This window comes from Lotus japonicus, chromosome 2 (assembly GCF_012489685.1).
Source record: "Lotus japonicus ecotype B-129 chromosome 2, LjGifu_v1.2".
NCBI lineage: Eukaryota > Viridiplantae > Streptophyta > Magnoliopsida > Fabales > Fabaceae > Lotus > Lotus japonicus.
Genome location: NC_080042.1, coordinates 18,773,409 through 18,792,617, shown reverse-complemented (window position 1 = coordinate 18,792,617; position 19,209 = coordinate 18,773,409). Strand labels below are relative to the sequence as shown.

At 33.8% G+C, this 19,209-nt stretch overlaps 1 protein-coding gene across 1 annotated transcript; it reads left to right on the top strand.

The window, feature by feature from the left end:
- The first annotated feature begins 6,080 nt into the window (after positions 1-6,080).
- Positions 6,081-7,622, top strand: LOC130735282 (uncharacterized). The gene is made up of 3 exons (XM_057587347.1): positions 6,081-6,241; positions 6,347-6,410; positions 7,326-7,622. The coding sequence occupies exons 1-3, from the start codon at positions 6,081-6,083 to the stop codon at positions 7,620-7,622; spliced, it is 522 nt and encodes a 173-aa protein (XP_057443330.1).
- The last annotated feature ends 11,587 nt before the right edge of the window (positions 7,623-19,209 follow it).

Sequence of the window (19,209 nt, the reverse complement as noted above, 5' to 3'; positions counted from 1 at the left end):
TAGTTGTTAGTAAATTAGTTTGAGTTTGAAATGAGTTTGACATTATATCTTTTACTAAAAACCTTAAGGCATTAGGTGTATGAGTCATCTCACTCACAAACCGCTTAAAGTTATTTTTATCTTTCAATGTGAGACTTACTCACACTTGATACCACAACAAATTTGTCATCAAAACAATAAAAGCTACTAAGATATAATTCTAATAATCCATTAGAAGAGTCTTCATAATTACTAATTTAATTGGACTTTTACTCGACTAATCACTGTTCAATTCATAATTGTTCAATTCATCAAATACCTATTCTTATAGTGAAAAATGTTTCCCTCTATTACTTGATTTTCTTTCACTAATATTGTACTCTTTTCGTCCTTTTTATAGGACATAATACAAAAAATTCTGCTTATTAAAAAAACACTAAATGTGTCCAATTAGTGTATTAGTTTTAAAAAATGCATACATTCTTCCATATTTACCATTTGTCATTTCATCCATTATAATTCATTATACCTATTGATTTCCACCAATAAATGGATTCACTCACCATCGATATACCAAAATCCATAAATAGTTGGATATCCATAAATAGTTGGATGAGTAGTAATTAATGGTAGGTGGTAATTAAAATTTTGAAATTAAAAACACAATTAATGTAAGGGGTATGTATGAAAAAGTACAATACTTTTTGTTGGATTATTGTAAAATCCATATATTTTTTGTTTTTAAAAAATAAAGGATTAGGCCCATTGGGGGCGCGAGAGACCCCAATAAGAAGAGGCACCCGACGAACAAAAGAAACTCCTCTAAGCCGAAAAAATCCCAACTCGAAACAAAAGCAAAAACAAAGCCCGAGAGAAACAAATGAAAAATCAAGTCTCGAAATGATCCTTATACACCTTTTCCAAACCCCGAATAGCATCAATATCATTTCCCTCAAACTCTAACCCCAAGATTTTGCCAATATATCTACTTTATATGTCCTTCCTTCTCTTCTTTTTTAATAAATTTTATAATACTCGAACGTTCGATTCTTTTAGTCTTAATTTTTATCTTTCCTAATGGAAACAAGGAAATCTTTGATTTCATGTTTGAATTGAGATACTGATGCAAGTTCTTCGCTTCTAAATATTCATATTTGTATTTCAAAAAAAAAATTCATATTTGAATTTCATTCGATGTTGAAATATCTCATGGACTTGCCTAGACCCGGGTTATTTGTGCTGTGTTTTCAACCTTATCCACAATACTTGAGAGAGAATATAACTATAGTGGGTCTTAATTGTCTTAATTGATGATTCGTCATCATATTTAAAGCATCTGTTTTTTACCCCGAAAAAAAAGCTTGTATTTGTTTCATTTATTTTCTTTCGAACGGGTGCAATGTATCCCCCTTAAATGCTTACCTTATTTTCGTGGTAAATTAACCTGAAAGTAAGCCCATTGAGTTGTATGATATTCAATTAACCCTATGAGGAATTAGAACTAGTTCCATTTGACCAAAAAAAAAATTAGAACTAGTTCCGTAATATTAGATCCTGAGATTAATTATTACTCTTTACCCCTCTATTCTATTCTAAAATGGTTACTGTTTAAGGCAACACACAGTTTAAAAATTCATTAATTGATTTTAAATTTGACTAAAATACCCCTACTTAAAGTTAAGTTATATTAAAGAAAGAGAATGATGGTTATTGGTTAAGTGATTAAGAAGAATTGTAATAGGTAAAAATTAGATGAAGGTGGTATGTGAGATATATAATATTAAATGAAGGTGGTATATGGAAGAATATGTGAAATTTTTTACTCAAGTCAATGCACCAATTTGATTATTTATAGATAATAATTAAATAGGTTAATGGTTAAATTAATCTCTGAGTTTGTAAGCGAGTTCATTTTTAGTACCTCTGATGAAAAATTACGTTTAGTGGTAGTCATTTTTACAATTACTAGCGGTTTTTTACTGTCATTAAACGTAATTTTTCCTTAGAGAGACTAAAATCAAACTCGCTTAATTGAATATCATTTTATAAAATTCTAAATTCACTAATCTTAAATATAATTAATCCATTAGGCTTGGGTAACATTTCTCACATTGGTGATTTTGACAATTCCTAAAAAAAACTGTATTTTTATTTCAATTTTTTCCTTCTCCCCTCTTTTTCGAATTTCCCCCTCTATTACAACAGGAAAAATCCATTATGGATTCCAAGAATTTGCATGTTTTAATGAATAAATGGAAATACTCCCCCGTTCCTAATTATAAGACTTAATTTTATATTTTTCATGTTCCTAAATATAAGACATTTTACAATAATCAAGCAAAAAATATTGTACTCTTCCATATATACCCCTATACTTTAATTGTGTGTTTACATTTCAAAATTTTAATTACCACCTACAATTAATGCAATGATTACTAGTAAGAGAAAATGACAAAGGGTAAATATGAAAGAATGTATGCATTTTTTAAAAACTAATTAGACACATTTATTGCTTCCTTAATAAGCGCAATTTTTTGTATTAAGTCTTAAAATGAGGAACATATGGAGTAATATTTTACCCATTTATAGACATGTTATTTGATGTTTGGACTCAATTGCTAACAATCTATATAAACCAATTATTTGAATATTCATTTCACTTTTTGTGCTATTTTTTAAGGCGATTATGTTACAAGCGAAGTCCTATTCATGGAGTCCTAGTCATTGGGAGAAATTGTAGGAATTCTAGCTGACCAATCTATTGGAGAACCAAGTACTCAATTAACATTAAGAACTTTTCATACTGGCGGATTCTTCACGGGTAATCCGCCAAATCTGTGCGACTGCCCTCGAATGGAACAATAAATTCAATGAGAATTCGGCTTATCTACACGTCTACGTCATGGACATCCTGCCTTTTATGTATATAGACCTATATGCAACTATTGAAATATTTCAGAGGTTTTTCCTCGACTTTTTATATTAGGTTTAAGTAAAATAGAAATGATTTGAAGCACTTTACACTATTTTGAAAACTTAAGGACTCAATTGTATGGATATGTACGAGTCTCTATATTTAGGGCATTCCACTTATAGCGAAGTAAGTTATAAAACGAAATTTAGGAAAGTTAAGAGGAAATAAAATAAGAATGAAAGCTTATCTACGAGAAAAATGATGAACCAAATTCTCACTAATAAGACGGTGGCTAATGTGAACCTTGTCCACCATGGTCTCTAGTATGCAATTCATGGACCAATAAATTTAAATTTGGGAGATGACCTTTGATATAATGATAAAATATTTTAAATGGTTCAGATTTAATATTAATAATAAATATTAATTATCAATATAAAGGATAAAATAAAAATATATAGACAATAATAACTCTGTACACTTCCACAATATCATGACCTTCGAAGGTGAGTTGTCACTGGAAAAATGCATGGTTGCCATTGGGAAACTACATGCCCGTCGCACCATCACTAGTGCTCCCCTACACACTTCCCTCTTCCTCATAAAAGAAGCTTCGAAATCCCCCACCATGAATGCAGGAAATAGAAAAGGAGAAATTTTAATGCACCATGGAGACCCTATGTCTTCCTTTTCGATCTCCCCCCGGATCTCCGTAGCGAGTTCCTCTACAACTCCCTCTACCTCCTCATCTAGGATGGGGTTGCAAACCTCTGATTCCACCCCGAAGTGCTACGTCTTCCACCACAAAGGGCTTTCTCGTGTGCGCCTGATTGTAGATCTAAAAACACCTTCTCATGATTGAAGATTTGAAATGTTATTCGTTGTTGAGGCCAAACACCTTAGCACGATTTTTAGGCTAACAATGTCAAAGTTCTTTTTTATGCATGCGATTTTGTAGAAATGGGAAGCATGAAACAAAACAAAGGTATTAGAGACTCACTGAAAACTAGAACTAACTTGAAAAACACGCTAGATAATAAAGTCATAACACAAACGGGGACGATGAAGGCAGCAGAGAGAAAGGAACGACAAAGACGAAATTTCCAACAGTGAAGTGAAAATTAGGTTTGTGATCTAGTGCAGAACAACCTTAACCCCATGAATAAGCATATTTGGAAGCATGCTACCATTGTTTTTTAGATACTTTTTCCAAATAAGCTTGAAACCTTTGTTGTTTTTCATATCCCCACCTAGGGGAGAGTGGCCATGGCGATTTAACGGCTTTTCAGATGGTCGTTCTTGTGTCTTCTTTTTCCCTTTTCCCCATTTTAAAGTTGCATGTGAATTAGAAGAACCCTTAATTAAACGATCTTGTTGTACGCAAAATCCTTTTGCCAGGTTTTTTGAGGGGTGGCCATGGCGAAAACTCCGCTTCGACGACCAGAAACTAGGAGAGAGAGAGAGAGAGAGATCAAATGGGAATAAGGGTTGAGATTGAAGAAAATAATATTTTAGAAAATTGGAGGTTACGTAATTTTTAATTTTTTAAGTTTTACCTGGTGGTGCACCATGTACTGTACTACTATTTTAGTTGGTCCATACAAGCTTTGGCAACCTATGAACCCTTTTCACGGGAGATTCTTAATAGTATTAATTATTTTGTTTAGTATTGTCCTCTCTTAATTTCCTACGTGTTAGGGTTTTGTTCATTTAACTAAAAAAAATATAAATTGAACAACAATAATCAAATTTCTACAAAAAAATTATGAAGGCAAAGTTTTAGATAAAATTTGAGGAAAAAGAAATTTGAAAGAATTGGATATAAAATGAAAACTTACCTAGAATTAAATAATAATAAAAATAATGCAAAAATGCCTATATTTTAAAAGGGGTAGAGATTGATCGAGATTCAAATATTAAACACAAAACCATATTTGGTCCATCTACATATGTAAATTAATTAATTAATGATTAATCAATTCATATATTTTCTTATGTTGCAAATCAATTCAAATCATTTAAATTGATATTTTCCCTGTGTATATAACTTAATTTTTTACACAAATTCTATTACTATATTAAAAGTTAAAAATTATATATGTTGACAAGATAATTAAAGTAAATTTTTATGCTCCTAATAAACATTGGTTCTTTTCTATAAAATCATTCTAGAAGAGATTATGGCAAGTTCAATAAGCAATGCACAATTAGGAGAAAACATGTGAGAAAATCACGGGTGGATATAAACGATGTCGTGTGGCGCTTTATTTTCCCAACACAACATTTCGTCATGTGCAATATGAAGTCACTTCAGCTATAAGAGTTATCTTCCTCCCCTTCTTTGTAGTAGCAGCCAACTACTTTCAATTCTTCTCTCAGAGGATTCCATTTCGTCAAGGTTTCTCTCTCTTTCTCTCTTTCTCTCTCTCTCTCTCTCTCTCTCTCTCTCTCCCTCTCTCTCTCTATCTATCTATCTATCTATCTATCTGTATCTTTATCTATCTATTTATCTACCCCACATCCTTGTGTTTTCGACGTTCTTGGGGTCAGATCTGACCTAACTTTCATGTTTTGATATCGTTGTTTTTTTTTCAGAATTTCGAACTGCAAACATAACATTTTTCCTAAAACAGACGTGGTCGAATTTTAACTGTCTACTTTGCTAATCTATTTTACCTTACAAAATATTCATTTTCTTTAAATTTATTTTGGGCAGTGGTAGCAGATCTATCTAAGACCCCTTTTTCTTTTGTTTTGAGTGTGGTTTTATGTTTTTGAAATGGAAAAATTGGTTATTTGGGTATTGAATTGAATCAAAGATTGTTTCATCAAGGGTTTTCATGACCTTGAAAACAATTTGAGGATGTTTCAAGGTTTGAGCTCAGATCTGTTAGGGATTTTTGAAAATTTTCATAACCTTATCTTTAGATTTTGGAAAGTTGGGAAAGAATGAAATGTGTTATGTAGTTTCTTGATGAAGTTAATTATTGTTGTTATTATTTTCCTGTGTGCGTGGATCTTAAGGCTTGATGGAGCTTTTAGGAGATTGGTGACATGGGTTAAAATTTATAGAAATATATCATCATGTGTGTGTGGGTGAAATTTTTCTGCATATGCCATCATCAATATAATTTTGTTGTATTTTGCTGTTTAGGCGTTCTTCTGTTGAATTAAGCTGAATTTGAAGATGAACGATTATAGTCTTCAGCGGAACGCCTTGGAAGCCTGTGAAGAGATGATAGCCTCTATTAACCTTGCTAATCAGAAAGAGCCTAACGTTTTCCCTAAGTCACGCCGAGTTGAGGCTTTATCTAACATGCCTATGAGGAACTTCAAGATGCATTTCAGGTAATTTTTATACTTAATTCCTTTACCTTAAAGTTTTGATCACTTAAATTTGTTTTTGAAGCCATTGAGGTTCTGACATGTTCTGTGTTTCAATTTTTTTCACAGTCAACAAGGCGAGTCTTCTGATTCAAAAGCTAAGGCAGAGCTATTACAAATTATGTTAAATAAGGTAAGTTATTTTACAAATTATCTAGTTTATATTTGAACCTAGGAGGATAAATAGATGTCGGTTAGGATAATCTTTGTATGCTAGTAATGTATGAAGGAAACATTGTATATTACGTATGCGAAATGCAAGAACATTTCATACATGCAATTTCATCATTTTTATTATTTTCAAACCATCTAAAACAACCGCCATTTATACTGTCGTGCTTTTCATTTTCATAAGAAATAACTTATCTAACGTATGATTTTTTTAAATATGTTGTGTGTTATATTATGGAAATGGAATACAATAACATTTGATATGTGTGCTTTCATCATTTTTATTATTGTCTAAATGATTTGAAACAACCGCCATGTATATTTTCGCGCCTTTCGTTTTCCTAAGAAATAGCATACGTCATATATGAATTTTTTAAATATGTTGCATGCTATATATGAAAGTGACAATAACATTTGATATACGTGATTTCATCATTTTTATTATTATCTAAATTGTCTGAAGCCACCGCCATTTATGCTGTCGTGCGTTTTTTTTCCCGTAGGAATAGCATAGCTCATGTATGGAATTTTTAAATGTCTTGCATGCTATATTATGAGTGAAACCCAAGAACATTTGATATGTTTGATTTCATCATTTTTATTATTGTCTAAACTGTCTGAAACTGCCACCATTTATTTTGTCTTGAGTTTCATTTTCATAAAAAATAAAATGACCCATGTATGAATTTTGTAAATATGTTGCATGTATTTGATTGTGTAGAATTATTTTGATTTATTATAAATGTTGTTTTTGCATATATTTTTGGGGTATTATTGAGTAATGTGTATGGTAAATGACATATATTGAGATTTTTTATCAATGGATGTTCTATGGCTTCTTACTTAGATTTATTGATTGATATCTTGATTTTAACAGGAGCTTCATGCGGAAGAGTTTGCTAATCAAGTAGCCTTATCTCCTCCATATTTTTGTGGGTCTCCTCCGATCCGGACTGCTAATCCCATTGTCCGGGATGCTCGATTTGGAGATGAGAAAAACACCCCTATATCAGCAATTTTATCACCAACAGGTTTATCATCTCCATCTTCGGCATCCGTCAATAGAGGATGTGTTAGGGTGAGTCTTGGACCTAAACCAGCGGTGGTTAGAGTAGAAGGATTTGATTGTCCCAACAAAGATCGCGAGAATTCAGGGATCTCACCTGTTGCTTAAACTCCATTCATATAAGTGTAGATAGAAGGAGTTGGGTGTAAGCATTATAAATATGACTTGACTTAATTTGAATGAATATCTAAGTAGTTTAAAGGAATATGTTGGAAACTCAAATCTTGTGTTCTTGAGACGGTTTATGTGTAAAAAACATGTTATTTTGTTATATAAGATGTTGTATTGAGTATCTTCTTAAATATTTTATGTTATCACCATGAGAATGATCTGCATAGAGTTGTTGATTTGGTTACATCCATGTAAATATACTTAGCTAAATGTCAATGATATTTAATGAATTTAATTGGTATTTCTAATTAGATATGTCATTCATCTACCCTTTTAGTGTGTTTGGATATACTAGTTGAAAAAATGAAAATGCACTTTCATTCTAGGTAGTATGTCTTTATTGGTAAAAGAACTGTAAATTTTAATGACAGCTACAACTCTTGGAAATGTTAATGCTGTTAAAAAAGTTATCATGAACTCTCTAACATTATTATTTGTAGGTAGTATCTCTTTCATTTATGTTAGTGAAAATTTATTCACACAAAGTTTGAATTATGTTACTCAAATAGATGCAACATAAGGTGTAATTAAATAATTGAAAGAAGCAAAGGTTACAACTGATACTAATAAGTTAGTGCGGGAAAGAAACCTTAAACATTATTATTATGGCCCAGTACAGTTAACAAATGAACATTCTTATCATTTTTTTTAGCTCATTTTATTCTGCCAATTAGGACTTTTCTATTGTAGCATGATCTGTAATTTTCTTTGTTTTATAGTGTTGTCAATTTCTTTTTATACGCATGTTAGGCGACACTCACATCCTCCTTATGTACTATCTATTTCCATTTCACTACGAATATTCATTCTATGATTCTTGTTTCTTGAAGATCTGTTTCTTCTTTATAGTTGTTGTGGTTTACATAGCAGTTACTAACATGTAAGAGAGTACGCATCCCTTAATGAGTCTTTTGAGCACATATAAGTCTGGGCTGGACTGTGATCACCTTAATAGGAGAGCATGTCCCATAGTCTGACCAAGTGGGAAGATATGCAACCCTTTAAGTTTGAAGTTGAGAATCAAACAAACTTATGTGTTGATATTCCACAAGTGCACATTTCTATCGCAATAATAAAAGTAGAGTAAAATACACTCACCCCCCTCAAGGTTTGTGAGAATAACACTTAACTCCATTCTTATCCAAAATATACACTTCACCCCAATAATAATCTCATAATTACACTTAGCTCAATTCTTCTCTGAAATCTTCACTCAACCCCACCCCTTTAACACCATCCAAAAGATGCTAACAGAATATTCCTTTAACTCAAATTAATTAATTAAAATATAAATGATAAATAAATTACATTATCCTCTAACCAAATAATAATTGTACTATAATTTTTTAAATATTCTAAATATTTATAAAATATTTTAAATACCTCCAAATAAAAAATAATAATTAAACTTGATGTTTATTATGGTCAAAATATTTCTCTCTCTAATATAACTCAAATTTAAATATGGAGCATTTCAGTCAAAATATTTATCAAATGATGAGTTCTTAATACCTGTGTATAACCTTAAACAACTTATATTTTAGAACTTAAAATGTCATGTGCTCAAGTGCTCATACAACCTAATAACTAAGGTAATCACATATCGTCATAACACAATTATATTTTGAAAGTTTAGTAATCTTATTGACAAATTTTTTTAGTAAACTTAGTGGTAAAGTTTTTGAGTTTTGATGGTTCTGACATTGAGTTAAGTTTTGCTAAATTTGATATGGAAAATGTTGTTGCCTTGAAGAGGATGATTTCAAACTTAGCTGGAAGCTACGTAACTCAGATCTGGAAGAAGTAAAACAGAAGTTGTTCTCGTTTAAGAAATGTTCTAGTTCTATGAATTTGGAATTACACCAAGAAGGCCAGAACATGCTTTATTGTAAATCATTTGTGATGCCCTCCAAATAACAAGGATTTGTTTACTTGAATGAGCAATGATTATCTCGTGCTACTTTTTTTATTTAAAAAAGTATATTTATTATTTAGTTAGAAGATAATGTAATGTATTTATATTTAAATTAATTAATTTTGAGTTAAAAGAATATTCCGTTAGCATCTTTTGGATGGTGTTAAAGGGGGTGGGGTGGAGTGTAGAATTTAGAGAAGAATTGAGTTAAGTGTAATTGTGAGATTATTATTGGGGTGGAGTGCATATTTTGGATAAGAATGGAGCTTAGTGTTATTCTCACAAATCTTGAGGGGGGTGAGTGTATTTTACTCCTAAAAGTATCGTCTCACTGAGATTGCGTTATTAACTACTTGTTTCTTTTAAATTATAATTACGAAAACAGAAAAATATTTGTGAATGAGAGGCAAAACAATAATTAAATCTAAAATAAACAAATGAAAAATAAATCATGTTTGTTCACTTGTTCTATGAACATCTTCTTCAAGCCCTCTTGATTCTTAAGACTTTGGGATCTGTTTTTTTTTCCATTGTCGCTTATTGTCCCCACAGCTGTTACTCACAGCTAAGATGTCAGTTCATGACATACCTTTAGGATAAATTTAAAGTGTACTTTATTGAAAAGAGGAAAAATCGACTAACAATAAAGAAAGAAAATAAAGAAAAGGGGACTATCTTGAAATCAAAATGAACAGACAACAAAGGTACTTAGACAAGTGAATATTCTCCCACGAAATGAGAATAATGATGTTTCAAATACCATAGACAACCATGTAACTCAATATTCTCAAATAAGTGAGAAGAATGGAAGATGTAAATCATACATCATACATGATAATCTCATGGGGGAGAGAAGTTCATCGACACTTGTAATCAACAACGAGGAAGCAAGGGAGAAACAAAAACTCTAATTCAAAAATAAAAAATAGAGATAATTTGAGTCTTTGGGGAAGAGTAAAAGTGGACCGCACATCTTGACAATTGGGAGCGTTGAAAAATTTGAGGATGCATGCAATTAAAAAGGGTTGAGCATACTTGAATATGAGTAGTGGCAGTTGATACCAACGTATCTTTCATATACATTATGAAGGTTGAAGAACTAATCTCTTACACAAAATACTGGCGGTTATATCTAAATGCCACATTCAAACCGCCATTTTTCACACTTCATTTTTAGCGTCAAGAAATCTCATAACTTGTCAAATTAATTTTAGGATTCCATGATAATTATTGTCTATTCTATACAATTGAAAACAACTTCTCAAAGTCTTGTCATAGATAAGGATGGCAACGGGTGGGAGTTCTTTCTCTCTTCACATCCCCGTCCTCATCCCCCATCCCTACGACAAAGTTTTATTAAAATTAGTTTTTTTGCCTTTTATAATGAGCTATGTTTAGGGCCTATTATAATTTTATATTTATTTATCATCTATTTAATATTTTATTAAATATATTATTGTATTTTCATTTAAACCAACATGCCTCTCTTCATTGCCATGGGATATCACAACACAGCTCTAAAATCATTCTTTCTTTCGTTCGTTCCATCCTTCAATTCTGAAATCATTCTAATACTTATTAATAATATGACATCAAATAAGTTATAAAAAATTTCATTCCTGTGTAGTAAGAACTTTTATGTATATATTTATGCTATCATGTCATAATTAAGTATGTGGACCTTGGTGTATAATGGTTGAACTGCATCAGAAGTAGAAGTGGACTAAAATGGAAACCTTAATTAGTGTCGTGCAGAATAAATGTGTTGTTACATTGTTGTCTGCATTTTGTCAAAAACAACCTGATGTCTAAGCAGATGCCTTGACATCTGATTTCGTGAAGCTAGGACATCAGTCATTTGCTTGGAACGTGATGTGGGCCCTTGAAGATTTTATGAAGATATGTTTTTATAGTTACTTGAGGATCAAGTAGCTGTTCCAGAAGGGTTTTATTTGTGGGTTGTTATTTGTTGAAACAATCTTTGTTAAAAGATTTGTTTCTATCTTTACTTTTGAAAAAAAAAAAACAATATCTTGGAGATTCAGTTTTGATTTGTTTTGTTGTTGCAATCTATTACTTCAACCCAAGCAAACCCTAGTGCCTTTGCTACTGCTGCTGAAGTATATAAAAAGGGATGTATACCTAAAGCTTGAAGATCACCGAAGCTAATAGAGAGAGATCAAGTGTTTTAGGGTTGTTCATTGTTCTTTGTCCTTGTTTCTTGTGAACAAACTTTGCTCCCTGATTCTATAAAGCAAGTTGTGTTCTGTGTTCTTTGATTCTTCAAACTCTGATTGTTGATTGTTTGTTACCAATCATTGTGGCAGTGATTGAGGGAAAGTGAGAGGGGCTCTCATAATTAGGTTAGGATACTAAGTAGAAATACACTGGGTAGATTAGGAAGTGAACTATGAACTGTGGTGTTCATGAGTGTCTGTAATTCCTGAATCTTGAGATAGTGGATTGCCTTTCTTTGGGTGAAAACCCTCCAGACATAGGTGAAAGTTTTTCACTGAACTGGGTTAACAATTACTGTGTCCTGTTTACTTCTGTTTTTTAAAGTTTATGGTGTTACTGTTAGTCAGTTGTCGAACCGGTTGTCCTAGCATCGCGTTCGACATCTGTCCTGTGCGAGAACCGTAATTACAATTGGTATCAGAGCAGGCACCCTATTATGTTGGGTGAGCTCCAGGGAATATTTTCTGTTCTCAAGGACAACATTATGGACGGAAGAAGATCAATCTATATGCCACCAATTTTGGATGGTACCAATTATGACTACTGGAAGGCTCGAATGATGGTGTTTCTCAAATCTATGGACAGTATAACATGGAAGGCAATAGTCAAGGGGTGGAAACATCCTGTGATAGCATCCACAACTGAATTGAAGCCTGAAGAAAAGTGGACAAAGAAAGAAGATGACGAAGCTCTTGGAAACTCCAAAGCCTTGAATGCTATTTTTAATGGAGTTGACAAAAATATGTTCAGGTTAATCAACACATGTACTGTGGCTAAAGAAGCATGGGAGATTCTCAAGACTGTCCATGAAGGAACATCAAGAGTTCGTATGTCAAAGCTTCAGCTTCTCACAACTCAGTTTGAAACTATGAAGATGAATGAGGATGAATCCATATATGAGTTTCACATGCGTATAAGGGATCTAGCCAACTCTTCTTTTGCCATAGGGGAACCCATGTCTGAAGAAAAGTTAGCAAGAAAGATTCTCAGGTCTCTCCCCAAGAGGTTTGATATGAAGGTAACTGCCATTGAAGAAGCTCAAGACATCAGTAACATCAAGGTTGATGAACTCATTGGTTCCTTGCAAACCTTTGAGATGTCTCTTAATGGTAGATCTGAGAAGAAGGCGAAGAGTATAACTTTTGTGTCCAACACTGAAGAAGATGAAGATCAGAGGGAGAAGGATACTGATGCAAGTATTGCAGAAGCTATATCATTACTTAACAAAGCGTTGAAGAGTTTGGGCAGAACGTCAAATACAAATGTCCTGGACAATGTGTCGAACAATGTGAAGAATACTGAATTTCAACTCAAAGGCAAACATGAGAATGATACAACCAAGGCTATTCATGTAAAGGCTCTCATTGGGAAGTGCTATTCTGATGCTGACTCAAGTGATGGTGATGAGGAAGAACTAGTTGAAACCTACAAATTGTTACTGGCTAAGTGGGAGGAATCATGTACGTATGGTGAGAAAATGAGAAAAGAAGTCAAGGATTTGGTTGCTGAGAAGAAGCAACTTCAGAGTAATAACTCCATCTTGCAAGAAGAAGTAAAGATCATCAGCAAATTGCGTGAGGAGAATGAGAAGCTTCAGAGCACTAATGCTAGTTTGCAAGAAGAAGTAAAGAACGTCAATAATCTACTTGCGGAAAAGAAGCAACTTCTAATCATCAATGGTAGCTTACAAGAGGAAGTTACTCTTTTGAACTCAAAACTTGAAGGTATGACAAAGTCTATTCGTATGATGAATAATAGTACCAATGTGTTAGAGGAGATTCTGGAAGTTGGGAAAACAGTTGGAGATATGGAAGGGATAGGCTTCAGCTACAAGAATGCAAATAAGTCTGCTTCATCTGAAAAGCAAACTAAACAACCAATGCCAGACCCAATGTTGCATCATTCTGTACGACATGTGTACCCTCAGTTCAGAAAATCCAAGAAATCTACTTGGAGATGTCATCACTGTGGCAAACTTGGTCATATAAGGCCCTACTGTTACAAGCTATATGGATATCCTCATTCTCATGATCAACCAAGGACTAATCCACAAGTAGCTCCAGCAAGGAAAGAGTGGAAACCAAGAGGGCTTGAAGAGAAGGAGAAGAAATATATTGTGAAGGCTCCTAGGCATTTTCTCAGGACCAACAAGGATGTTTCTGTTGTATTGGATAAGAAGGAAGGAAAGAAGGAAAGTCTGTGTACCAAGACAAGATCTCTGAAATGGAAGAAAGTTCATGTTAGTGATTCAAAGACGAATGTTGAACCAGATGTGAAGGACATTATGCCTTATGCTAGGAAAAAGGTAAGTGACAAGAGAGTTCATGTGAATGTTTCCCCTACTCCTATAGACAATGTGTTATTCCATCCTGAAGCAAATGTTCAGAAGTGGAAATGTGTTTGTCAGGGAAAGATTGCTTGTGAGAGAGAGTGTAGTCAAGAAGCTCAGGAGTGCAAGGAGATCATGGACTTTCTTGTTGAAGTTGGTCTGCAATAACTCTATGACCATCTGTTCTGTGTACTGTTCTGTGCACAAAGTGTACTTTCTTGAAGCACCTTTGCCAAATTTGTGTTAAAAAGGGGGAGTAGTTTGGTTGTTTCTGTTACTGTGAAGACTATGTTTTCTACTTGGTAGCTTTTCTATTTTGTAGCTTTGGTCTGTAATAATTTGAAGACACTTTCAAGACAAAGCAAGTAACTGGTTGTGTAGTACTCCAAGCTGCTACTGTGTTATGTTCAAGTTGCTCATGGTTTACTGGTTTGTATTTGTTGGATAGTTAGTGTGTTTAGCTGCTATGTTCTATGTTCAAACTATGCTAGTTGTTGGTATGGATGCATCATTTGAGGGGAGCTATGCTTAAGGGGGAGAATTGATTCTCTATTTTTACCCTCTCTGATTCTCAAGTTGTTTTAGACAAAATTTGACAAAGGGGGAGATTGTTGTTACATTGTTGTCTGCATTTTGTCAAAAACAACCTGATGTCGAAGCAGATGCCTTGACATCTGATTTCGTGAAGCTAGGACATCAGTCCTTTGCTTGGAACGTGATGTGGGCCCTTGAAGATTTTATGAAGATATGTTTTTATAGTTACTTGAGGATCAAGTAGCTGTTCCAGAAGGGTTTTATTTGTGGGTTGTTATTTGTTGAAACAATCTTTGTTAAAAGATTTGTTTCTATCTTTACTTTTGAAAAACAAAACAATATCTTGGAGATTCAGTTTTGATTTGTTTTGTTGTTGCAATCTGTTACTTCAACCCAACAAACCCTAGTGCCTTTGCTGCTGCTGCTGAAGTATATAAAAAAGGATGAAGACCTAAAGCTTGAAGATCACCGAAGCTAATAGAGAGAGATCAAGTGTTTTAGGATTGTTCATTGTTATTTGTCCTTGTTTCTTGTGAACAAACTTTGCTCCCTGTTTCTCTAAAGCAAAGTTGTGTTCTGTGTTCTTTGATTCTTCAAACTCTGATTGTTGATTGTTTGTTACCAATCATTGTGGCAGTGATTGAGGGAAAGTGAAAGGGACTCTCATACTTAGGTTAGGATACTAAGTAGAAATACACTGGGTAGATTAGGAAGTGAACTATGAATTGTGGTGTTCATGAGTGTTTGTATTTCCTGAATCTTGAGATAGTGAATTTCATTTCTTTGGGTGAAAACCCTCCAGACGTATGTGAAAGTTTTTCATTGAACTGGGCTAACAATTACTGTGTCCTGTTTACTTCTGTTTTTTAAAGTTTATGTTGTTACAATTAGTCAGTTTTCGAACCGGTTGTCATAGCATCGCGTTCGACATCTGTCCTGTGCGAGAACTGTAATTACAAAATGGATATTTTCAATATGGTAGACTATAATTTGGTTACAAGATTCTATTGGGGAAAGAAGAGATTTATCTTTTTTTTCTTAGTAAAAGTAAATTGTCTCATGTTAATCTTGTGAAGGTTATGTAATGTAATTATGTAAAAGTCTAATCCATGTACAATTTCGAAAAAGAGGTTTACTTTTGAAAATAAAGGAAGTGTTGTTTTTCCCAAAAAATATATTTGGGAGACTTTCATTCTCATCCCCATCCCTACAAGGAAAAAATTCCCGAAGTCAGGGTTCCAAATAGGGTTGTCCCCAAGGAATTCTCAAATATAGGTAGCAGTTGTCATTCTTAGCCCTAGAGTACTATGCAAATCTATTGCAAAGAATAGGTAACGTTGACATACGTAATTGTTAGTGTATCCTATAACTTTGGGGGAACAATTTGCATGACTATGACTACAGTTAAACCGTTGGTAAACGAACAAAAAAGTGGTACTGATGCCGTGAAGGATGGATGACCTCAATCATAGCTACATTGATCATTTTGGAAAAGCTTCACAGTTGTATTTTTAGCTACCTTTGCAGTCCGACCTAGAGTGAAATAAACCACAAAATTGACCATAATAGTTAACATTGAAAAATAACTCATGTTAAATGAATTGGCGTTAAGTATATCCCATTTTTTTAGCCAACATAAACCTAAATCCTAAATGTAAATGAAAGAAATGTTAAAACTTAATGAAGGATGATTAATCGAATTACACGTAAACCAACCGCCAACATCTATTGGCCTATAGAAGATGCTATCAACCGACCATGAGGATAATATCGCATGAAATAAATGTCATTCACATGTAGCATACCATAAACGTGGTACGAAATATGTCAAGCTAAGAACCAAATGTTAGATCAACATCATCAAAAATAGATGCACGCCTATAACCTCCTTTGCTTACGCCTTATTCCACATATGCCATATGGTACAAGATAAGTTGTATTGTATTTGTATCTTTATTAAAGAACAAAATCTCAAAATAGAAAGAGGTTTTTAATAACCATTTCCACCCCCTCCAGGGTCAACATTAGGTGCTTCGAGTAAAATATAATCATGTGAGCTAGAAGGAGTCTGTTGAAAGCATCCTCCGGAGAGCTTTGTCTAACTCACAATTGATAGTGCGTGTAACCTCTCTCCGAACCGTATGGGAATGGGTGGGTTATACGTGATTTTCATGGTGCCTTGCAGGTTTGCTTTTATGCAGGTATGCAAGGAAGGGATCCTTTGTTAGCAGAGAACTGTAGGCTATGAAGATGGGTTTATTGTTGCTCTAGCAGAGTGACATTATGAAGGCGTACTGCAAGTCTGATTGTTTGGATATCATGGATATGCTTTGTCATGAGAAGTTCCAGTTTCATGCAAGTGCATGTTTTCTTATAGATATTCATCTCCTTCTTTCGCGCAACTAGGAAGTTTGCTTTCATCATATTCCTAGTGAAGCCAGTGGTCCTGCAGATTTCCTTGCTAAATTAGGAGTTAATGCTCAACGTGAATTTCACTAGCCTTGATTCACCCTTGGACTCTGTTGTTCCCTTGTTGTCTAGGAAAGCTTTAGCTTTGTCGTTTTCGTTTAAATTTCTCATTCACCAAAAAAATATATTAATGTTTTTGTGCAAATCAAATTACTATTTTTAATATAGATTCAAATTTTATTCCTATAATTTTTTATAATATCATTTAATATCAATTTTTTTAATTGAATAATTTAACAAATTATTATGATTTTTATTTTTAACTCAATTTAGATTATTTATCCATTTTTAAAACTAAATCATTATCTTATATTTTTTTTTCTCTTATGGTGCATATTATTTTCTTCATTCTAATTTATTTAATATTCGAATTTTTATTCCTTATCTTACAATTTATTAAAATAAGAACTCTTATTTTTTAATATTTAGATAGTCAGTATAATTTTGATTGTCATGCTAAATGATCTAAATATGACATTCAACAAATCTATATTACTTTTCAAATCTTCTCTCTACAAAAGCCCTCTGACTTCTCTTATCTCTATGACAACCCCTCTCTGATCCTTCCTTTTCGTTAGCTCCCTTCTTCTCCTTTTCCTTCGACTTGTTCTGAGATCCGACGTCCTTCACATCCGCGGTTCAAGGCTTCCCATTCTGGTCATCCAGCTTCCAATCCGGTAAATGCGACCGTCCTTAGCCGGTGGATCTATTGGTCCTCCCCTTCATATAAGCTGCTAAGGGTTTCTCCTGTCTCCTTTAAATGTCACTACTTGCATCTGCTTCATGAGTATTGTGGATTGCTTCATCTCTTGGGTTTGATGGTTTTGGGGTTTGTTGTTTCTGCAGGGTTTCAAGTTTTTGACAATGGTGGGTAGGTGTGTCTTCACGGCGATAGAGCATGTGGATTAAGGGTGACTGCGGTGGTTGTTGTGGGCAGGTCTCCTCAGTTTGTCCAACTCTGTATGGATATGGATTTTCAGTTTCTATTGCAGGACGCGAAGGTGGTGTATCGTGGAGTGGAGTTCGGATTGGCCATCTTCTCTACTATGTAGGTTAAGTCAAGGGAGTTGAAGCTACGGTTTCCTTTTGTCGTCAATGTTTTGTCCTTAAATGACACTACTCCGGAGGTGGTCTGGTGGCTGTGTTGAAGTTTCTTGCTACTAGTTGTTATTATCTCATCCAATTTCTTATGTTGTCTAATTTTTATTATTTATGCTTTCTTTAGGTTTCAGGTCTCAGCTCTGTGGTACTTGTTGGGTTTTTTTGTTGTTGTTTGGTCCTTTGGTTTTCTCGGCTGGGTCGAGTCTTTGTTTTTCAAATGGGGATCGTGATGTAGGCGTTAGAGATTTTGGTTTGTCATTTTGCCTGCGTGTGGGGTACGGTTCTTGGGAGATTTTTGCTGTTGGGACTAAGTATTTGCCATCATTTTGTTTACTTGGTTATAGTACCCATGTTGAAGAAGATGTTTCTCAACTTCATATGTATTCATATATATAGTTTATATGATTCATTCTAATGTTCTCATAAAAGAACACATTTCTCATACGATACATCTCTAAGTGCGTTGAATGTAGGGTTTATGTGGAGGTTGACCAGAGCGTTATTTTTATTCATAGAAACAAGGATACGAAGCTTGAACCACATTTTTGGTACAAGAGGAAAAGAAAGTAAAAACAACAAACAAAAAATAAACGGGTTACCCCCCAAATTAATGCCTAAAAATTGAGGTTCATATGAAATCCACAAGCAATTAGATGCCCAATCCTTCCGGGGGAGTCAAAAAGTAACAAAAGGATATTTTTGGCGATAATCATGCTTGGCATGAAAATCAGCATAGGAATTTCCTTCTCTCGCAATGTGATTCAACAACACCCTCCAAGGCCTCTCCAAGATATCAACAATATCCTTGATAAACGAAGCATAACAATGGCGATGAGAAGGAACACGCTTCACCAAAGAGAAAGATATCTTAGAGTCCATTTGGAACTCTACACGCAAACTTAGCTCTTAGGCTCTAGTCAAGCTAGAAAAAATATCAA

Bases quoted from the DNA above. Each gene is read 5' to 3' on its own strand.
- LOC130735282 (XM_057587347.1), top strand. From the start codon at position 6,081: ATGAACGATTATAGTCTTCAGCGGAACGCCTTGGAAGCCTGTGAAGAG. The intron at 6,242-6,346 runs GTAATTTTTATA...TTTTTTTCACAG, and splicing joins AACTTCAAGATGCATTTCAG to TCAACAAGGCGAGTCTTCTG. The intron at 6,411-7,325 runs GTAAGTTATTTT...TGATTTTAACAG, and splicing joins TACAAATTATGTTAAATAAG to GAGCTTCATGCGGAAGAGTT.